The sequence below is a fragment of the Aspergillus piperis genome (genome assembly GCF_003184755.1).
Source record: "Aspergillus piperis CBS 112811 unplaced genomic scaffold BO85scaffold_7, whole genome shotgun sequence".
Taxonomy (NCBI): Eukaryota; Fungi; Ascomycota; class Eurotiomycetes; order Eurotiales; family Aspergillaceae; genus Aspergillus; species Aspergillus piperis.
The window spans coordinates 794,225-814,561 of NW_020291597.1; the positions used below are offsets into that span (position 1 = coordinate 794,225).

The 20,337-nt window shown below is 48.2% G+C and overlaps 9 protein-coding genes across 9 annotated transcripts; 3 read left to right on the forward strand and 6 right to left on the reverse strand.

The window, feature by feature from the left end:
• Positions 1–932: 932 nt before the first annotated feature.
• On the forward strand, positions 933–1,795 carry BO85DRAFT_448558 (uncharacterized protein). The gene has a single exon (XM_025659968.1). The coding sequence runs from the start codon at positions 1,264–1,266 to the stop codon at positions 1,603–1,605; it is 342 nt and encodes a 113-aa protein (XP_025516467.1). The 5' UTR covers positions 933–1,263; the 3' UTR covers positions 1,606–1,795.
• BO85DRAFT_477204 (MFS transporter) lies at positions 1,745–3,847 on the reverse strand (the record flags this gene model as incomplete). The annotated part of the gene is made up of 5 exons (XM_025662827.1): positions 3,427–3,847; positions 2,223–3,335; positions 2,053–2,166; positions 1,870–1,981; positions 1,745–1,773 (listed from the first exon to the last, which is right to left on the reverse strand). The coding sequence occupies exons 1-5, from the start codon at positions 3,622–3,624 to the stop codon at positions 1,745–1,747; spliced, it is 1,566 nt and encodes a 521-aa protein (XP_025516468.1). The 5' UTR covers positions 3,625–3,847.
• A 133-nt stretch (positions 3,848–3,980) lies between these two features.
• BO85DRAFT_437710 (putative neutral amino acid permease) lies at positions 3,981–5,820 on the reverse strand (the record flags this gene model as incomplete). Its single annotated transcript, XM_025658633.1, has 10 exons — positions 3,981–4,064; positions 4,138–4,238; positions 4,294–4,327; positions 4,378–4,575; positions 4,628–4,842; positions 4,893–5,036; positions 5,086–5,417; positions 5,479–5,551; positions 5,600–5,613; positions 5,675–5,820. The coding sequence occupies 10 exons, from the start codon at positions 5,818–5,820 to the stop codon at positions 3,981–3,983; spliced, it is 1,341 nt and encodes a 446-aa protein (XP_025516469.1).
• Positions 5,821–6,407: 587 nt separating this feature from the next.
• On the reverse strand, positions 6,408–8,217 carry BO85DRAFT_276419 (uncharacterized protein). Its single transcript, XM_025655150.1, has one exon. It carries the CDS (start codon positions 7,972–7,974, stop codon positions 6,571–6,573), a length of 1,404 nt encoding a protein of 467 aa, XP_025516470.1. The 5' UTR covers positions 7,975–8,217; the 3' UTR covers positions 6,408–6,570.
• Positions 8,218–8,894, forward strand: BO85DRAFT_276418 (uncharacterized protein). Its single transcript, XM_025655149.1, has one exon. The coding sequence runs from the start codon at positions 8,461–8,463 to the stop codon at positions 8,824–8,826; it is 366 nt and encodes a 121-aa protein (XP_025516471.1). The 5' UTR covers positions 8,218–8,460; the 3' UTR covers positions 8,827–8,894.
• A 214-nt stretch (positions 8,895–9,108) lies between these two features.
• On the reverse strand, positions 9,109–10,685 carry BO85DRAFT_437712 (uncharacterized protein; the record flags this gene model as incomplete). Its single annotated transcript, XM_025658634.1, has 6 exons — positions 9,109–9,275; positions 9,432–9,515; positions 9,838–9,841; positions 9,899–9,936; positions 10,006–10,130; positions 10,501–10,685. The coding sequence occupies 6 exons, from the start codon at positions 10,683–10,685 to the stop codon at positions 9,109–9,111; spliced, it is 603 nt and encodes a 200-aa protein (XP_025516472.1).
• A 171-nt stretch (positions 10,686–10,856) lies between these two features.
• BO85DRAFT_395639 (WD40 repeat-like protein) lies at positions 10,857–16,618 on the reverse strand. Its single transcript, XM_025656968.1, has 3 exons — positions 15,611–16,618; positions 13,822–15,543; positions 10,857–13,746 (listed from the first exon to the last, which is right to left on the reverse strand). The coding sequence occupies exons 1-3, from the start codon at positions 16,565–16,567 to the stop codon at positions 11,284–11,286; spliced, it is 5,142 nt and encodes a 1,713-aa protein (XP_025516473.1). The 5' UTR covers positions 16,568–16,618; the 3' UTR covers positions 10,857–11,283.
• A 252-nt stretch (positions 16,619–16,870) lies between these two features.
• BO85DRAFT_448560 (uncharacterized protein) lies at positions 16,871–17,737 on the reverse strand. Its single transcript, XM_025659969.1, has one exon. It carries the CDS (start codon positions 17,566–17,568, stop codon positions 17,026–17,028), a length of 543 nt encoding a protein of 180 aa, XP_025516474.1. The 5' UTR covers positions 17,569–17,737; the 3' UTR covers positions 16,871–17,025.
• Positions 17,738–17,879: 142 nt separating this feature from the next.
• Positions 17,880–19,826, forward strand: BO85DRAFT_468210 (CDK4/6). Its single transcript, XM_025662243.1, has 5 exons — positions 17,880–18,168; positions 18,233–18,564; positions 18,622–18,923; positions 18,979–19,138; positions 19,187–19,826. The coding sequence occupies exons 1-5, from the start codon at positions 17,891–17,893 to the stop codon at positions 19,363–19,365; spliced, it is 1,251 nt and encodes a 416-aa protein (XP_025516475.1). The 5' UTR covers positions 17,880–17,890; the 3' UTR covers positions 19,366–19,826.
• Positions 19,827–20,337: the final 511 nt, after the last annotated feature.

The following is a 20,337-nucleotide window of genomic DNA, read 5'->3' on the forward strand; positions in this document are numbered from 1 at the left end:
AGTCACTTAACCGTCTGTTTTGGCCTTTATATATCAAATATGGTATGTCTTCTGCCTCAGTGGTTAAACTTTTCTAGCCCAGCGCAAGGTTCTCAGAAGTGTTCAGGGAATCATGACAGATATGATTTTATAGGAAAAAATCTGGGCTTATAATCTATTAAAATATAAGATTACTAATAAAGTAATAGAATAATAAGGAACTAAGTAAATAAATATAAATTACGGTAAAAAAATAAGTTAAATTAGTAATTATCTAGGTGCTCTAATAAAATAAAGTAAGAGATTATCTATAGACAGCCTGAGTACCAGGCATGTGACTATGCCTACTCCGGCAGTTGCCTCAACAAGAAATAATATTATATCATGTGCATAAGCTCATTCAGGGTCAAGGTTTCTCTGAACCCGTCTGAGCTGTTTATCCAGCCCCAGTCTGACACTGTCGCACTAATTTCTGAACCCGTCGCAACTCACATGCCCAGTTTAGACTAGCGCGGTCCCTATGTATAGCACCTTCCAACAATTGTACTCTTTGTGTTATGCTTAGCTTGTTTATGTTGCATGCTGATCGTTATTACTGACGACCAACAGATTTATTCTGTCAACGTATACGAGTACAATGTGAATTATGAGATAGTACCACCTCGAAATAATCGATGGTCTCTTCGACTAATGCGCACTCAGGCAACACAACAGTGAAACAAACAACATCAGCTAGGAGTGAGAAGCACAAAAGAATAGCGAGCATATTGCTTTCCCATATAGCCTTGAATCTATTCTAAATTCATCAGCCTCCTACACGACAAACGGCAATTAAGCTCCATGGGGCTAAAGCTTAAGGCTTCCATCCGATCTGCAAGGGCCAGAATATCTTTTCCCATCAGGCACCCTACTGGGGCCAAAACTCCTTTTCTCACAGATCAGCATACTCAATACAGAAATGATCAAAGATCTACACCTCGAAGGGCCAAGAATCCAACTGAAGCGTGAAATGAGCCACCATAATGGGTTCACGATGACTGGGCCTGGAATCGACGGGTGTGTTCGGCCATGCACTGCCCTGAGTATAGAAAAAAGGCAAGCATCTGGATGGGGCGGAATGTCGAAGAAGGTATAAAGTCGGTCTTCTTCGCTCCTCATCTCGACAACAATCCAGCTCAAATTCTCTCTCTCAATCATCTACATACTTCATTACCTCACACAAATAAACCACAAATCAGTCCTCCTATATCTTTCAAAAAAGAAACTCCTACCAAACAAAGCAAAATGCAACTCCACCACTTCCTCCCTCTTGCTGCCATGGGCGTCCTGGCCCTCACCACCACCGCCGAATCCACTCCCCTCTCAGCCCGCAGCGAACTCATCAAAATCACCACCTGGTCCGGTAACAACTGCGAAGGTTCCTCCGCCAACCCTTTCATCACTAGGTCTGGAGAATCCTGCTTTGTGAGCATTTCCGGGGCGTCTTTCAACGTCAGTGCCGCCGACAGCAAATGCAAGATCACCACCTGGTCTGAGGATAACTGTCAGGGAAGCTCGGCGAACTTTGCGGGAGATGTGCAGGGATGTATTGGTATTCCATTCGCGTCTGTTAGTCTTGATTGTTAGGTGTGGCTCGAACTGAGGATGTCTCTGCTGTGTCAGTAAGAGGACTGACCGGATTGGGTCATGTTTGACTGGACTGTTTTTTATATGAGTGTTTCTGTTTGACGTATAAAGTATCTTTTGGATAAATTGCAGTATTCCTTTATACACATCGAAGTGAATAGTATCTACCTGATTACCTATTACATACACAATAAACCATATTATATCATCACCTCGCTGTCCTCTCACCACAGCGCGAGTCCTAATCAGTCGGCGCAAACTTACTCCACGACCGGATCCTACTTCCATATATGTAGAACAGAATCGGTACGGGGAACAATATGGCCGTCAAACATCCCAGCAGAGTCATAGCCCACGGCACGCCCAGATTATGGAACTGCATCAATCAATCAGCATGTCTCGTTTACCAGAAAACCCACAAAGCTTCAGACAAGAGAGCAAACTCACCATCGGAATAGCAAACATTGGAAACCCGGCCCCCAGCCCCGACCGAAAGAAGCAATTGGCCGCAATTGCCGAGTTGGCATTGATATTATAGCAATCGATGATATAATTCAGCCCCTATACCATCATCATCAGCACCACACACCACGACACCCCCCAATAAGAGAACATACCTGCATAAAAATCAATAGTATCCCCGCCCCCAAAAAACCCCCAGCAATGACCTGCGGCACCCAAATAATCCCCGGATTACTCGTCCAACCAAACCAAAACATGCCGGCAGGCAACAACACCCCCCCAATCATCATAGGAATCAACCTCTCCTCCGGAACAACATGTCCCTCCCGTTCCAACACCCTCTGAAACCTCGTCTTCGTGAAAAACACAATAACACAACACCCAAACACGACCCCAACAGCAATGGCAATAAACGGCAGCGCTCCAACTCCCTTATTCCACCCCCTCAACTCCTGAAACGCCACCGGATACGCCTCAAAACACAGATACAAAAACCCATAAATAAACCCCATATACAACGTGATAAGCAACAGAATCGGCTCCCTGACAAGCATCAAAAACGGCCTGACGAGATACACAGTCGCAATATGCTTGATATCAACCGGCATCTCCTCCGACCGCGCATGCAATGCCCAATTCCTCGTCTCGAACCGCTTCCTCCTCGCCCTTCTCTCCAATAACGTCGGCCCAAACGTCTCCGGAACAACCACAAACCCCACAGCCCCAAAGAAAAACGCCATAATGGCCGTGATATACTCCGTCCATCTCCACCCCAGATAACTCATCGTGATAAACCCCCCGACAATGGGACCCGCGACCGGCCCTACGAACGTAGCGCCTGCGAACACCGCCATTGCGATACCTCTTTCCACCGGATTGAATATATCCGCCAGCATACCACCGACAATCGCCAACGGCGCACTAGCGAATAACCCGCCCAGAAACCGGCATATCATTATCGTCTGGAGGTTCTGCGCCACGGCAACCGGGATCTGGAATATAGCGAAGATGAAAAATCCCGTGAACAAGGGGGTTTTGCGTCCGTAGAGCTCGGATAGGGGACCGAAGAAGAGCGGGCCGAAACTGTATCCGAGCACGAAGAGACTCGTGCCGAGAACCATTACTTCGGAGGAGACGTGGAATTGCGAAGCTGTTACGGTGGATGCGGTGCTGAAGACAGAGGAGGCGAAGGTGACGGATATGGTCATGAGCCCGAGGATTATTGTTATGAGCCATTTGCGTGGACGGGGGAAATTTTGGGGGTTTTCCTGTGATGGGTGGGGTGCGTGGTTAGGGTTTGGGATTTGGGTTTTGAGTATAGATGGGGTGTCGGGGAGGAGGGTGGGAAGGGGGACATACTGGGTCATCTGGACCATCCCAGTCCACGATGTTGAGGTCGGGTTCTTTTTGGTCCTTTGTGCCTTCGGCCATGCCGTCGTGGAGACGCTGCTTCTCTATGTCTTTATCATCGTGCTCGCTCGGTAAGGTGCTGCTGGAGTGATGGCTGCGACGGGATTCTTCTGCCGGGGAGGCAGTCTGCGTGCGTGTGTCTTCCATTATGGTCTGATAGACACTATGAGCTCGATCTGCTATTCCTACGCCACATATTGTGTGCGTTAACTACTGTATTTATTATGCATTATCCTAATGTATGTATCTGGTGGGATGATGTCAAAGTAAACGGCGTATCCGACCGGATCCGGCGACGTCATCCGCGCTGGTGGCAAGCTGCCCTATCGGCGCTAGCCATTGGCTCTCAATACAATACTATTGAAACAAGACCTGCTTGCTTAGTTGTACATAAGAGAACCTCCACATGGACTGACATCACCCAATCTGTCGGTGCCTGACTCGCACCATTCCCTAACCCGACAATCGGCTCTCGGCTCCAGATATCCGATCACCGGCTGGGTTCAAGTATTGTTGGAGCATGAGAAGCTGGTGCTTTTGGGGTGGTCATGGATTGATTTTCCGGAGACGTAGAGGCCAAGGGCGCACTGTTTGGTTAGGATTCTCGTGATGTTATTGTGATGAGATGGTGGGTTGTATGCTTACTAGACAGCCACCTACAACTACCACCAGCAGGTTCAGACCGGTCAGTAAGATCTTGCGGCGCGACGAGGAGTATCGACCCCAGTTGAGGAATAGCCAGAATATTCCACTTAGTCCATCTGAGGGATGGGTTAATACAGAGATGGGTCTAGACTCGGTGGGACTTGGACTCACATGTGAACCAGCTGGCAAAGAGCGCCGTCTGCGTCTGTTAGCCTTGTCCAACAACATACAAGATGAGAAAAACAAAAAACCTACGATCAGACTCAGCAAATCGTTGAACACAGGAATCGCCTCAGAAATAATCCACGCCAGCGTCCACAGCACCAACCCGATCATCACCCACGTCCCAATCGAAACAAGTCCGCGCTGGTGCATGCGGTCGGTTCCCCGGAATAGACGGACGTAGATGTATTTGCATGCCACATGACCATTGATCACGCCAGCGATCACAATCTACGTTACGTATCAGTTCTTTTCATGCAATTGTTTGGGAGGACCGGCTTACCGTCGGGATAGCAACGCCGTAGGCAATCTTGGACATCAGCGGACTGGTCGATCCCAATGCCGGAGATGCCACGTCCTTCCCTCCGTAGCGGTAGATGACGACCGCCGAGATAGTGTACATTGACGTATCGATCCCCTGCAGCATGTACAGTGTCTTGGGGTAATCGGTCGGCGTGCGCATCTCTGAGATGAATCCGAAGAAGGCCACATGCCCGGCTGGATTGGTTAGCTTTGGTTCTGCTATTCAAGGAGTGATTTGGAAATACCGTATGCGAAGACAATGTTGGTGACAGCCAGGAAAGCCTTGTAGAATGAATTGTCAACGACGGCATCAACACGGCCGTCACCTGGCTTTTGAATCGCGATTGCAATCATGGTGATCAACACTGCGGCAGCGATGCTGATGAAAGCTGTGACTGTAAGCCTTATGCATTATCAAAGGTTCTACGATGAACCTACATGAAATTGAAAACCAAGACACCTTCTTCAGCGTCCGCGGCAAGGTAAAGGCAAACGACACCGCCAAGCCGATCACACCAAACACAATAGAACAGGCGCCATGGTCAGTTAAGGTATTCATCATCACAGTAAAGGTCAGAAGATGACTGCCCATGATAAAGATCAGAAACAACAGCTGCGCAGTTCCCAGCACTTCGCGACCGATGCGACCCATCAGGACCTCGCCGGCATCACCCATACTGTGCACATGCGGATACCGGAGTTTGAACTGGCCTAGAGTATAGCCCGTGTAAGTTGCCAAAGCACCGAGGCCAAGGATGAGGATCACGGCTCTGTGCAAGGCTAGGTTAGCCACCAAGCCACTCTCCGTCGATGATACCAATCATAACTTACGCAACCAGGCCAAGCGACGCCACGGCCGAGGGTAGGGACAGGATGCCCAGGGAGATTGTCTCTGCGACCATGACTGTACAAGATGGTTAGAGATGGTTTATCAGATACTGGTAGTACACACTCATTGCACATTGCCTGAAGAGTTAGCCAGGTCCGGACCACGAGAGCGAATCTAGATGAAGGGATGAACGCTTACCACCAAGCCAAAGTGCGGTACTTCACCCCGCCAACACCATCATGACTGAAAGGATCCTCGTTCTCAGTGGCGCTTCTCAGATTGATAGGTTTCTCCTGCTCGGCGAGCGGGTCCTCTGGGTTATTGATCGCGCTCAGCGACGACATGATAGCGACCAGGGAAACCCAGTGATCCGCGTCACAAGCAAGCAAACGAACCAGCGGAAGACTAAGCAGTCACGACCAGACAAATGAGAGTAGTTATGATGAGTGGAGGTGAAAACAACAGAACAACACAGGATTGAAGACGACTGAGGGAGGAGACGAGAAAGTCAACAAGACAAATTCTGCAGACAAACACAGAGCCCGCTGGTAAGGGTCCAGGGCCACTTTTCTCAGCCAGGAGCCTCACCTGGTGAATACATCCGAATGGAGCGTCATCTCACGTCATCTAGGGATATTTTCTGGAATTCTGGGGGTGTAAATGCGGGGGTTGTAGTCAGGATCAAACTATTCGGGGAATGCCGAAGCTATGCAGTGCCTCTATCCAAGCATATCACGAATTGCGGCGGATGAGCGACAGCAGATGACATGTAGAGTTTTCGGTGACGCTCAGAACCTATCATATAGAGCCCAACAGTGTCAGAGCGATGTAACCTCCCCAACCAATTTGGCCTTGGGACCGTGGATGTTGGATCTCTATTCCTACTGCTGAGGTATTTGTCAGACCAAAAGTTATCAATTCAATGCAATCATTCAATTCGCATTAGTTCAAATAAGTCCAGATCTAGCTAATCAAAGTGTAATTCCAAATCAAGAAATCTAAAGCAGTAAGCAGTTGTCTATGGGTATTGTGCGCAACGCAAGTCTATCATCTATCGTCTATTCTCTATCCTCGTCTCGGGTCGTGTCATAATGTTATGCCTCTTGCATCGTCGCCAAACACACGCGGTCGCGCAAATAGAGTTCAATTCCCGCCTCGGCACAGGCACGGTGCAGCGGCTCTACCGTCTGATACACCCGGGGTTTGATCACTCTCTCGCCGGCGGCCTCCGCCGGCTGGTAGCCCGATGCGTCCTCATCCTCCTCGTCATGGAAGAAGCCTTCAACGTCGAGTCGTCTCAGGCCCTTGAATTGCGTCTTGCGCTTGTTGAGAACCTTTTGGAGCTGTCCAACCAGCATGACCAAAGTATTTTCCTTACAGCCTTCCACATACAACGATTCGACCGACGCGGGAAGCACATCGGTGAGCGGGCACGACGGTTCATACTGGTAGCGAACATCAAGCAGGTTGGGCAGACGGATGCGGATATCCTTCAACGCAGTGAACTCCGTCAGAGGTCCAAACCACTCGTCGTGCGTCTCGTTCGCTCCGGCAATGGTGAAAGGCAAGTGGGTGCCGCAATTATCCAGCCACAGGGTGTGCAGGCTGCTCTTGCTGCTCGCCAGGGACTCGAAGAATGCAGAAGGCTGGAACCCCTCTGCAAGCAGGTGTGAATCGGAGTGTTGGTACTTGAAGGATTGGAGCGAAGAGCATGAGGCGATCAGGCTTTGCATGCCCTGAGATCCACTGCTCGTATTCAGTGTAATCTCAGCAATGGACGAAGAGCCGGGAGTAGGCTCCTCAACCGGATGGGTTGGTTCAGGCTCATCCTCGCGTGGGCGGGTGGACTCAACCACCGAGTCCGCCGAGAATGCCCGCATGGATGGCAATTGAAAGAAAGGGAGGACCTGGGAAGTCATGTAGCTTCCTCGGCTGTCTTCCTCGTCGGCTAAATGGCTCAGCGACACATCCCGCAACACACGGAATGCCGGCTGGTCGTCGAAAGGCTTCTCTCCCCTCACTGCCCGCTGCATCATGCGGTCCAGGTAGACATTCTGCTTGGGGTACACTAATTGCAGATGCCTCAGGTTACTCGCCAGCGGCAGGAGAAGCGCAATCCAAGCTTCTTCAACATTATCCCGGAGATCCTGCTCCCATTTCGTGTGCTCTTCGGCGGTTTGACTGAGCGAATAGGCCAATTGGGCAAACGGCGCCAATTCTTCGTCGGAGGGAGGGGAGGAGGGAGTGGAGGTGGACCTAGGACACCAGTCATGGAAGTCCAAGCTGCGAACCGCCCGAGCCAGCTCGGGACGACGGAGAACAGCTCCCAGGAAGGAACGCGTCTGGGAGCAGTCCTTTAGGGCAGCTGCTTGGTAGACTAGGCGCAGAAACAGGTCGTGGAAATGACGGCACACAAAAAGAAGGTTGTAGCGGTCCCGATAGTCTTCCACATACTCCCCGACCAGGAGGAGGATGTCATTGGGAAGTGGGAGTGACATACTGAAGGGGGATCAGCAATTGAAACTGAATTCAATGCATCTGGGGAAACAAAGCCAAGGGAGCAGCCACCGGAAGTCCGGGGGGATTTAAGGGTGGCCGCACACGTCGATAACCTAAGATAGGGGAACTGAGTTTTGCAAAATCCACAGCGTTGGTGAACTTTGCCAGCCTTAGGATGGGGAGCAGATCCATCGTGCGGGCCAATGGACGGCAGCTGGCGGAAGGGTCGTGGATCACCAGTGGCATCGGTTGACCTGCTCCATCCATGGTTAATCCAGAAGGGTTCCGTAAGGGGCAATGGAGTCCGTATTGACACAACCCATTGCCAACCCATCCACTACAATTATTGCTGCGAGGCATGACGTCCCACCGCTGCGCTGTGTTCTCCCCCCACTACGGATAGCATCGTCGGGTTCCGCGGTTGTAAGAGCGAGAAAGCACCAAATCCGTTGCGAAGCGGAGATCACAGTCGTGGGGGAGGGCGCATGGACGATGGCGGTGGAAAATTCGATCACGGTGTGTGTTTAGTGTTAGTTTGTACCCGCAGTCGCTTGTCGCCACCGCCATTCAAGGCGCTGACGGGCCGGTGGAGTCGCGACAAAACAGAGGCTCCATCCACCGGGCGGGGGGGCAATGCTGATTCTTATTTTGCCGGAGGTGCAGGTGGTGGGAAAATTACCCCTCTCGGCTGTCCATGTACTGCAGATGGTTGCATTGTTTCTGCAGCCTGGGAGTCTGTGTCCGTTGCGTTGACGATCGTGATGCTGTCGATCAATGGACAAGAGGCCTCGTCGCGGGGTCACTACAGTGCTTGGGAACATTCACCATGCTGTATAATGGTACAGGTGTAGAACATAGTAGAGAAAGCTGTAGGTTGTAGTATAACAAACTGGAGCAGTTGCCCTGAGCTGCCAACAAGCAACCAGCGGGATGACAGGGAAGCTGTGAGGATTGGAATGTCCCGAATGGAAGAAAAGAAATCAATCCCGTGATGTCACATGCATGCGATCTGCAGCCCTTCCTCTACTCCGTACCCTCCAATTGCTTTTGCAAAAGTACTCAATGGCTTTGAAGCAATGCAGTTTACATTGTTTGATTAAGTGATTGAATCAATCATCACAGCAACATTGCAATCAACCACCACCCTCGTGGATCTGTGATTCGGCAGGCCTGCTCGATCGGGCGAGGCGATACTCGGTGGATTCTGGCTTTTCGCCATCGGTGGAGCTCGGCGGATCCCCGATTGATGAATTTTCCCCCGCCGATGAAGCGGTGTTTTGGATTTCGTTCCATCGAGGACCTGCTTAGCTGGAGCTTAGATGGAGCGAGCACCTTTCACTGTTGCAGTTGACAGACATATTACAATGGCTTCGCTCATAGCCAGGGAAGCGACATTAAGGTGTCAGTAGATACCTCAGGCACCATAACCCTACAGTATTATCTGCATGCTACTTACGGAGTATATTCGGCTCTCTGTCAGGAACAAGAGATACGGTGACCGGCTTCCTTTTGGCTTTCCCGACGGCAACCTGATTAGATCCTGCAAATGTGTTGTTCGACTAGACATGCAGCTAGATAAGTGTGGGTGTGGTAGCTTTCGCCTGAATGCAGATCCACCCGGTCTACTTCCTCTTTTCATCTCTGAGATCCTCCTAGCCCTCTACCCATGCCATTAATAATGTTGAATAAACATATTGTCTCTATTTATCTCGCCAGCTGCGGGTATGGCGGTACACATGTGTTAGGACATGTAGTCTTATGGTTTCTTCGGTCAGTTCGTATGGTTCCTCTCTTCACTTTCTCACACCTCTTCCAAGCGGATAGAGGCCAGTAAAATCTCAACGATACTGACATGAACATACGGAGCTTGGAGTATGAAGTTGAGTAATATTATTCATTGTTTTATGTCTACTCCTAACTAACTATCTCGTGAACATCATGGGATGACACAAAAACACTTCCTATTACATAATATTTTAATCAGCATCGCTTCTTTCCACCCATCCCCACCAAACCAACCCACCACTGACTTCCCACTACTTCTGCCTCATGAGCCGCTGATTTGGGGTAACCAGGCAAAATGTTCTTGGAGATAAGAGTTGTAGATATGTCGGGGACTAGGGCATATAAGATGTTGAGCAAGCAATTTTCTTGACTAGATCGCATATAATACTTGCTAGAAGATTCCCTCCGCCATGCCTTCTTCAGATCATTCAAGCATTTGATCTATCCCACAGAACTTCCATGCAGAACTCAAGATAAAGGCATACACACCTATTATGGTCTATGTCTATTCTTTCTTAATATGTCGTATCTTTGCGGACTACACTGGAGCCAAAGTGGACGTCGTCCTGAGTAGTTCTTGTCCCTCCCAATACTTGCGCTTTACTGGGAGGCGGGCAAACCTTCTTCTGTGTCGAATCTTGGAGCAGCAAGGGCAGGCGAACCGAATTTTATTCCTTTTCGCAAAGATCAGTATATATGGAGATGATGTGACACTAGGGCTTCTTCGCGTAGATGTTTACCTTTTCCATTCCTCTGCGGCGAACAGATATAATATCTTCTGTTGCGGTGTCGTAGTAGGGCTTTGAACTTGTAGATTAGTCCGGAGATATTGACTTGTCTGTGACAGAACCGCTAAGGAAATATAGTCAAGGTACTCGATAACTCGTATTTGCAGCTCAGGCAACAGATTGGTAAGGTAATCCATGGTGGATGTTTCAGGAGCTCCGTAGACGAATAATTGCTGCGTTTGACACCCGGGCCATTCATTTAGCACCTTGCTTCGAGATAGCCTTTTTGGTAGATTTTTGTCCATCATTAGCATGTCAAAAATATCCCTAGGCCAAAGAGCTTATTTGAGTAATAACCGGTGTTGATGCTCATTCTTCAACGTAACACACCCTGACACATGCTGATGATTATATTTCATCAGAGCATTTATCTAGCGAGACACATGCCCAACCGCTCTGCCTGCTTCGCGACCTCTTGCTATGCCTCTCCTATTGACCATGCTGATCCATTCAGACATGGCTTTATAGATATTGCCAAGACCCGAAATACATTAACTTGCTTGCATAGTGCAGTGTCCAGACACCTGCCTGTATGCGAGAGGGTTGTCATCCAAGCTCGTGCAAATGCAAAAACGAATATTATTCAATTCATAAAATCCCCCACCCCTTACCTGGTAGATTTACGACACAGATTTCTGGGTATGACCTTGATGTCTTCGGAGAGACAATGATGAAGCACAATGAATCCATTGGGAACTCCAGAAAGTTAGGTACTTCCAACCACAAACACATCTCTCAACCCTCTGCCGCCTCATCTGCGAACTCCCAAAATGTAACCTCACCAGACGTGCTCCTCATAACCAAAACATTGTCTTTTGTTACAACCGCACCACGCGGTCTGTACTGCAAGGGAAGGCGAACTGATTCCGACCCATAAATTATCCAGTCGTCATTCCATTGTATTTGCCGACTGGTTCTCGAGTCCCAGTTTGGTAGAAATGATCTAACTTCGCGTCGACTTCCACCTGTAACAATCACTTCATCGCCTTCAAATTCCAACAAATCTGGTACAAGCATGCTCTGTGGCAAGCTCATGTTGATGTGCTGGCCAAGCAGTGTTAGATTGTCTTCAACTCTCTCCCACAAGGAGAGACTTCTCCCACCAAGGTCACTAGTAGCAACCAGCCTTCCATCTGAGGACAGTGCAGCACAGTCTCCCGGATATTCGAGAAGTATGGTTTTGCTTTTTGCTAAATCAAAAAGGATAATGATGGCATGGGCTTCCTCTTTCTCCAAGAAGAAGATGGGACAGTTGATTGCCAATTTTGTCCCGTCGGCTGACCAGAGAACCTGTATCGCATCTAACTCCTCGCGCTGACACGTATCCCATTGAAGTCGACACTTTCCGTCAATTACATCCCATACTTCTAGAGCTATTGCTTTGGAATCGCTATTCCAAAGGACAATTGCCAGGAGTCTCCCGTCAGGTGAGAAAGACAAACAAGGCTCTTGTTTGTAACCGCGAGGGACGGTGCAAGCCACGTTGCCAGTGATTATATCCCACACTGTGATGTAAAAACTATCGTCTTCGTAAAGAGCACTCTCCCTTGAGACCGAAGCTTTCGCAAGAAGCCTGCCGTTTGAACTGATCTCTTCTGTCTGACAATTGTATAGATAGCCTTGGACAAGGTCTAAGACAATATTGTCGAAAAGCCGATTGGTGTTCATTCCCTCCGTTGCCGTCTTCAAATTGGTCAATATTGATCCTTTATAGCCCCTGACCAGGACCTGCCCAAACATTTCAGCAATGCCTTCTGTATCTTTCCTGTTGACTCTCCGACTAAGAGAGCCAGATTTGTTCTCCCAAAGGCAGATATTGTCTGTGGATGCCGATAGTACAAATTGATGGTCATGAGACAAGATGAGCCTCCCGTCAGGTTTTAGCGGAGCTGCAAGCTGTTCCGATCTTAACTCTGAAGATAGATCCCAAATCCGAACTATTCTGTCGAGACCAGCGGATATGAGAAGTCGACTTTCCCAGTTAAATACAACGCATGAATAATCCGCGATGCCTCTCAGGCTCATCAGAAATTCGCCTGTTGCCGAGTCGAAAAGACCAGTGATTGGTGTGCGATCTGCCCGTATCGTTGCAACTAGTACAAACATCTTCCCGTTTGGCGAGAGTTTAACGCGCCTTTTCGCATAGGGCGTAGGGAGTCTCACCAAGCGTTGACGAGTCACATAATCCCATCTCTGAAGCCCTGTGGAGCGATGCCAGGTTGTTACAACCTTTTCACTTGGGGAGAAATGCATGATAGTGTCTGAGTCGAGGGACTGGCAATCTCTCCAGTCTAGCGAATCATCAATTATTTCCAGCAACATAGCTTTCGTCCTCCAATCCCATAGCTTAATTGAAACACAATCACTCAATAGTGTTTCTGTCAACAATTCACCGGTGGCCGAGAATGTCATATTGAGGCCCTTCCCGATTCCTGAGGTATGGCTCAGCGATAGTAGAAAAACGGACTCAATTGCATCCCAGAATAATATACTACCGTCAGTCAGAGATATTGCCAAGGCGGCTCCATCTGGAGTCCATGCCATGGTATTAACAGTGGTGGGTACATGAACAATCTCCAGTTCTCCCTGTGTAGCATAGATCAAACCAATGCTCTTTCTACTGCAGTGTACCATTGCTAGGCACCCTAGAGATGACAATGAATCTTCGTGAGGCGCTTCCCACCTATCATCGTCCGAGGAATCACCTTCCCAGGAAAGGATCTTTTTGAGCAACATCCCGGTACTTATATCCCAGACTTGGACACCCTGAAATTCCCCAGAGGAAAGAATGTGCTTGTCGCCAGGAAGAAACGCAATAAAGTCTGGCCACCCACCGCAATCGATCGTATATAGCAATGTTCCCGTAGTTATGCCCCACAAATTAACCCTAGAGAGCTTCCATAGCCCACACAGGACAGCGAGAGTCTTTCCATCCGAAGATATGGCTAGGCAACGGCCATAATCTTTGTTATTGAGTTCCTGAAGTAGAGGCTTCCATTTGTCCATCACTCTAGGCAATCTGGAGAAGGTACTTGGAATCAAACTCCCATAGGCTTTCCGGCAGATGCTTTGTTCCGGGGCGAAAATGAGTGCCGAACGATAGACCTGAAGGGGTAAGTTTTCGATTTCATTCCTCGATGCAAGCATGAAACGCTTCATGTCGGAGACCATATCTTGAATCCCGGCTCTCCCATTGCGCTGGAATATAGCGAAATAACATTTAGTGATTAGTGGAATAAATGAATAAACGGATAACAATTAGTTGGTACCTACCGGTAGGGCACTAAAGTAACTTTCAAGCTCGATGACGTTGAGTGCAGCTGCCGGTATCATTCGAAGAATACTCATCAGTTCAAGCCAATACAAAAAATTCTGTTTCAGGAATTGATGTACACAGTCATCATCAGACAACTCGAGATCAGCTTGTTGGAGATGATACGACCAATATTGGGAAGCGTATCTGACGCAAACTGGAATTTTTTGGTCCAGCAAAGATGGATCAATATCCTTGACCAAGAAGGATGGGTCATCAAGAGAACAGATATCTTGTTTCAGAGTACCCGACAGCAAATTTAAGCAGCTTTTGAGCAGAACTCTATGGGCCTCTCTCGAGTCAATGCAGAATTCGTCATAAAGACATCTCCTTTGAGGCTGGCCTAGGAGGAAGTCGCGAAAAGACAGATGTAGCAATCGGATAGGTGACTCAAAACTATCCCCACTCGAGACAACAGAGCCCAGGCTACTTAACAATTTTCGTGTTTTTGGTGCCTTTCCAGACAAACCCAAAAGATCTTCGAGGGTTGCAATTGAGAGGGGCTCAGCTAGGACAACAACAGCCCCGATTATTCGTTGGAAAAGCCCAAAGAAATCGGCCTTCTCAGTCTTTGTTTTCCTGGAGCTGTGAATAACAGAGTAACTCAGAATTTGACTATACGTCCGATCCAGAAGTTCCTGTGGTGATTCTCCCGAGTCGTCCGCAGAGAGCTCCCGCATGCGTGCTTGCAAATCCTCCCAGTCGTCTACCCCATCCAAGAAGCGACATGCGGTGGCTGCATAAATAAACAAGCCATCGCTTCTATCCGCCAGAGTACGAACGATTCTCCTTTCATCATCCTGAGTGAGCCAGCAGGTAGAATTTACATGCGACTCAGGATACTTGATGGTGGCTCGGGACGCAATTTGCTTGATCTCATGCTCCAGATACAAGGTTATGTCGTCTTTCGGAAGGTTGGGCGCTTCAAATGTCATTGGAGTCTTTTCGAGTTCAAAGTCTCTGACACCGATTCCTTCAGAAAGAGCATGAAGAAACTGAGAGCATATCTCTGGCCTGCTAGTGAGGAAAATCTTCAACCGAATATTTCGCAGCTTGCCAGCTGTGGCCAGAAGCCTCAGGACGCCTCCAATATCATGGGCCGGTTTTCCAGTCTCCATAGGGTCCTCGGACACGGCCTCATCAAGTGCATCTAGCAGCAATACCAGTGTCACGGGTAGGAGGAGCTCCTTTTCAAATGTCAAAAGTGGTTCTAGAATCAACTTGTGCCACTGGTTGCGCAAGTTCTGGGTGCCGATGAATTGGTTTTCCGAGATCGCTTGGCATATCTTGTCTCTGGAATCTGGGAATGATGATGCTAGCTCATAGGAGATAGAAGGAAACAACTTTTCAACGGTGTTGCGCCCAGGCTCACTTCTATCGAAGAAGAAACTAGCACCAAGATAGAGGTGCGCCGGAAGAGAGGGTCCATGAGGTATAAGCGACTTGCGCTGCTGGCACGCAGCGGCAAAGGTACGGGAGATTGTAGACTTGCCGGTTCCTGCCATTCCTCGGAGCCAGAACACTTGAGAGTCATCCGGAGACTCGGCCCAAGACTGAATTTCACGAAGTATCTCCGTTCTCGTGCCCTCGAGGCATTCTGATTTGTTTCCATCGTCAAAGGATCCAAACTTTGCCTTCGAGACCACTGGAAGGTCGTCGAGAAGTTCCTTTTGCTTGGCCTCCTGTCATGATCACCTTACGTCAATACGATTCTGTTGTACGAATATCCGTTATTTTGGGGAGGCCTACCTTGAAGCTTTCCTTTAATACAGAGAGTGAGTCTATCACCACTTGCTGTGAATCCTCCAACTCTTTGAAGATCGCTTGGATATCGTCGCCAACGAATATTGTCAAATCCTGGCGAATCTTTCCATCAAGACGCGTTATCGACTCGAGAATGTTGCGCCATTTATCGACATCTACCCAGTCCTTCAAAAATCGCCTGTACCCTGAATGATTGAAGTGCGTAGCAAGACACATGTGGTACTCAAGTATAAGAACATATAGCTCGACGGTCTTGGATCTCACCAACTCTGCAAGATGCTGGGGCGATTCGGCTACTTTGGAGGCAGAAGTCGAATATATTCTGGTCTGGCTTTTCTCCAGAAATGCATATCGAACCATCAGATCTGATACAGCCTGAAATCCGCTCATGGCTTCCTCATCCTGATGAAATGATTTGGCCAGTGGATCTAGTAGGAACAGAACACCTGCCCATGCTATAGAGGCATGTGGCTCTGCGCTCACTGCAGCGGATATAACGTCTTTCACAGACAGAATTCCCCCAACGACGCGACGAACTTGTTTTCTGACCTCGATCTCTCTTCCTCTAATGCATATCTTAAGCCGTGACTTTTCGATCGCTTCGAGGCGCCCTTTTACGCAATACTCGAGTCGAGGATCAATGTCAGTATTTTCTCGCTTTTCGTTGTTCAAGGTATCCGATTCCGCGCTCGACAGGACGATCCTTTCATACTGGGCAAGTAGCTCTGGACTCTTGGCTTGGAGATCTAGGTAAGCCTTCTTCCACAGACCTTCGAGTCTTAGAGGAACTGGATCGGGAATGATCGAAGAACTCTCATTAGCGACTGGAGTATTGTGTGAAACCAACGATGCAGTGCTGGTATCTTGAGAAACATTCAGACTGGAGTTTTTTGGTGGACGGAGAGTCGCCTTTAAGTCTTTCAGGCGCTTTCGGAAAGGCATTATCTCGGGGGTGGCAGTCACCGATGCGAAGATAGGGTGGAAGGGCACGAGCGAGGCAGATATGGCTTCAGAGGTCGGACTGCCACCTTACCCCTCACCCTAGTTTCCGTTACTTCGCTTAAACAAACTAGTAAGATATCTTTCTTACCAGCACCTGCATGTCAAGGGGTGTGTACTTGATGTGTCCCGATATCATTGGTAACAGCCCCACGCTAGCCTTGTCACTTATGCATAGTGCCGATGAGCTTAGAACCTATGGAGACCGCCATACAGACAGCTAAACTGTGACTACAAAACGTGAAATTGGAAAACAAATCCAAGATTCCATTGATATTCCTAGATAAAGAGGCACGAGATGTTCCACATCACGCATACCCTTTCAAAAGCAAAGTCATACTAAACGAAAGGCGCCAACAGCAACGCATCAGCACCCTAGGCAGTAACGACCTAACATTCATTCACTGCATAACGTTCGGCCTCTGCTGTTTTCCCTTCAATTTTTTCTTTGCCTCTTTATACTTTGAATCTTTGTTGCTGACAATGCGTCGCCTTTCCAATGCACGCAAAAGCCTAAGAATATAGACCTGAGAGTTATAGCTCGGATCTTGGTTATTGACGCGTGCACGTTCTCCAGCATTGATAATAGCATCGTACACTCCCTGTCGATTTGGAATATCACACAAATTAACACGGTCAATGAAACTATCTTCATCTTCGTCTGTCAAAAATCGTGTTTCGACTCGGTAAGAATCTGGGGATCCGACGAGGTGGATAATGGGCTTTTCGGTGTAGGTTGGAGCGTCGATGTAAAGCATCCAGTGCTTCAATACGCCGTCCCCTGGTAGTATAGCGACATACACGTAACAGGTTGGCAAGATTGGTAGGTCATCGTGGTAAATGTAATTACATTCGGGCTGGCCATCCGAGATGTCGCTAGAGTCCTCGGAGTCCTCGAGATACTCGGACTCTTCGTGTTCCTCCATGATGGTGGTTGATTGCATGATTTAGGGTGAAGATGTAACAGCCTGATCGAGGATAAGGAGTAGGATGGAATGGGGAGTAGACTTGTAGCGGGGTATGCCGAAGCAGAAAGATAGGATGGTTTAGGAGCAAGATCCGCAGATTGCAGGCAATGCTATGATATATCTCACGAATAGCGGGGTCAACGGCATCAGGCTGAGGAATATATATTGAGTCATTTGGTTGTGGAACAGATGCCCTGTCACACAGAGGGCGGATCATGTGACTGCATCTGGAAACACAAGGCTGAATTATCACCATCTGAACTGACCATCTGCATTTCTCCTTGCCAGTCTTCTCACCATGACCTGGAGATACTGCGTGCAACCTCAACTATACAGACGGCTTCACTACAGTCGTCACCTGTTCACATGTCCTCTCTGGCCTGTGCGGAATTACTCCCAATCCACTCACCCTCTCCTTGATCCAACCGAAAAGCTCGAGGAAGAAACCCTGCCGTGGTACTCACCTGAGAGATACTACCCTGTGAGACTTGGTGAGATATTCCAATCGCGGTATCAAGTCGTTGGAAAACTGGGCTACGGGGGATACTCTACCATTTGGTTGTGCAGAGATCTGTGGTTAGTCAAATCTTATCCTTGTCCACAATCGACACGATGAATCTCACATAGTTAGTCCGGGTAGTCAGCGCAGCAAATATGTCACGCTGAAAGTCTTCGAGTGCAATTCGACAGAAGCACAAAGAGAGATATCAGCTTACAATCATCTGAATTCACTTGATGTACCAGATCATGCTGGTGCCAAGCTTATCCGAAGAGCATTGGGTAGCTTCCAGATCGCATCCGAGAAAGGCACGTTCGAATGTCTCATCCATCCACCTCTTGGAATGAGTATGCACGGATTTCGCATCCAACTCAGGGCCAGAGTACTTCCAGAGAATATAGTCAAGTTGACTTTAATGCATATTCTTCTCGCTCTGGATTATCTCCATATGGAGGCTGGATTTGTCCATACAGGTACCACATCCATCCCGTGTTGCTTAAGAAGGGGGACCCTACTAAGCTGGTCTCTAGATATCCGGGAAAAGAATATCATGATGGGAATTGAAGATCCTTCTATTCTATCTCACTTCGAAGAAGAAGAAAGATCCAATCCCAGCCCTCGCAAATTTGCTGGCGATCGGGAGATCTACACATCCCGGAAACTCAGAATAACCAAGCAACATGGTCGTCCAACGCTATGCGATTTCGGCCAGGCTCGCTTTGGATCGAGTTTCTACTCTGGGGATATTCAGCCTTATATATACCGGGCGCCTGAGGTAATATTGCGATTGCCCTGGAATGAGAAGGTGGATATTTGGAATATTGGAGTATTGGTAGGTATCTGTCCCTTGTGAATCTCAGACTTCTACTAATCCAAAATGACAACAGACTTGGGATATCTTCCAACAAGGACATCTATTCTACGGTCGAGATCCTGAAAGCCCTTCTGATGCTCATCATCTCGCTGAAATGGTTGCTATTATGGGACTACCACCAAAGGATATGGTGCAGAACAGCGGATATGCAACCACGTTCTTCGACGCCGAGGGTACGTATCTAGTCTGACTCGCAAATTACCTTACTGATAGTGAATTAGGGAATTGGAAGGGAGCTGTTGACATCCCTGCTATCTCTCTAGAGAAGCTTGAAGGAAATCTGCAAGGTGAATCACAGCAACTCTTCCTCCGGTTCATTCGGGAAACCCTCAAATGGAATCCCGATGAGCGGCCATCAGCAAGAGACCTTCTAGACGATCCCTGGCTACGGTCATCATAACTGTTTGATGTAATCTAGTCATGATCATAACGAGATAATAAACCTACTCCCATCCACATCTACACACACTGTCATCGCACATATAATAAACGCATTATACCATCTTAATCAACTACTTCTTTCTCTTCCCACCAAAATTGTACACGAGGCTCTTGAGCAGAGTTAAAGTCTCATTTATACATTCCTCGTTGCGGCCGCAAACCGTTTTCGATCAAAAGTACCTAATTCGACCCTTTGACCCTGCGAGTCGATAGAGAGGACTCTATTATCTGTTGAGATGGCCAGAATCCATAGATCCTGCTCACTCGAAGAAGTTTTGTCGAAGGAGGATAGCTCGTGTTTCTCTCAAAACCTTCTCCGTTATTTGCAATTGTGTCTTCCTTACGTTAATAGTTATGTAGAGAATATCCAAAGGGGGATAGACTTGCAACTTACCCTGCCATTTTTCAATTGAATCTATCTGTACTGCGTATTTTTTTTTTTTTTTTTTTTTTTTTCTCTTCACAAAAATAGAGAATTAACGGCGCGTTCATCTATCCCTTTGATCTCTGCACACGGGAAGTTAATTGACGAGATACCAATCATCTAACTGTTGGTTGTGAATGACGTACCTGCTCAGTTATGTTGCTTGAAAGATGATAATCAGCTAGTAGGTTGCGCTGGAATTGACTGAGTGCTTCAACACTGGGTAGCGCATCCCTGTGATACAAATGGTTTGCAGAGCATGCATGCACTATATGGAATTTGGCGATGTGTAGCGAGCTGAAATAGTTGCAGAAAGCCGTCAGCTGAACGGCTGATAGCTTAGCGCTTACCATCTCTCTATGCACTTCGAGCGACCATTCAGAGAGGCTTTGTCGTTGGATCGACAGCTTCTTAGTAACCGCATGCAGGAGACGAGTTAGTTAACGAACTAGATGTGCCCCATAGTCCTTAGCTGCTGTAGGCTGCTCTGCACAGTGCCAATCAGAG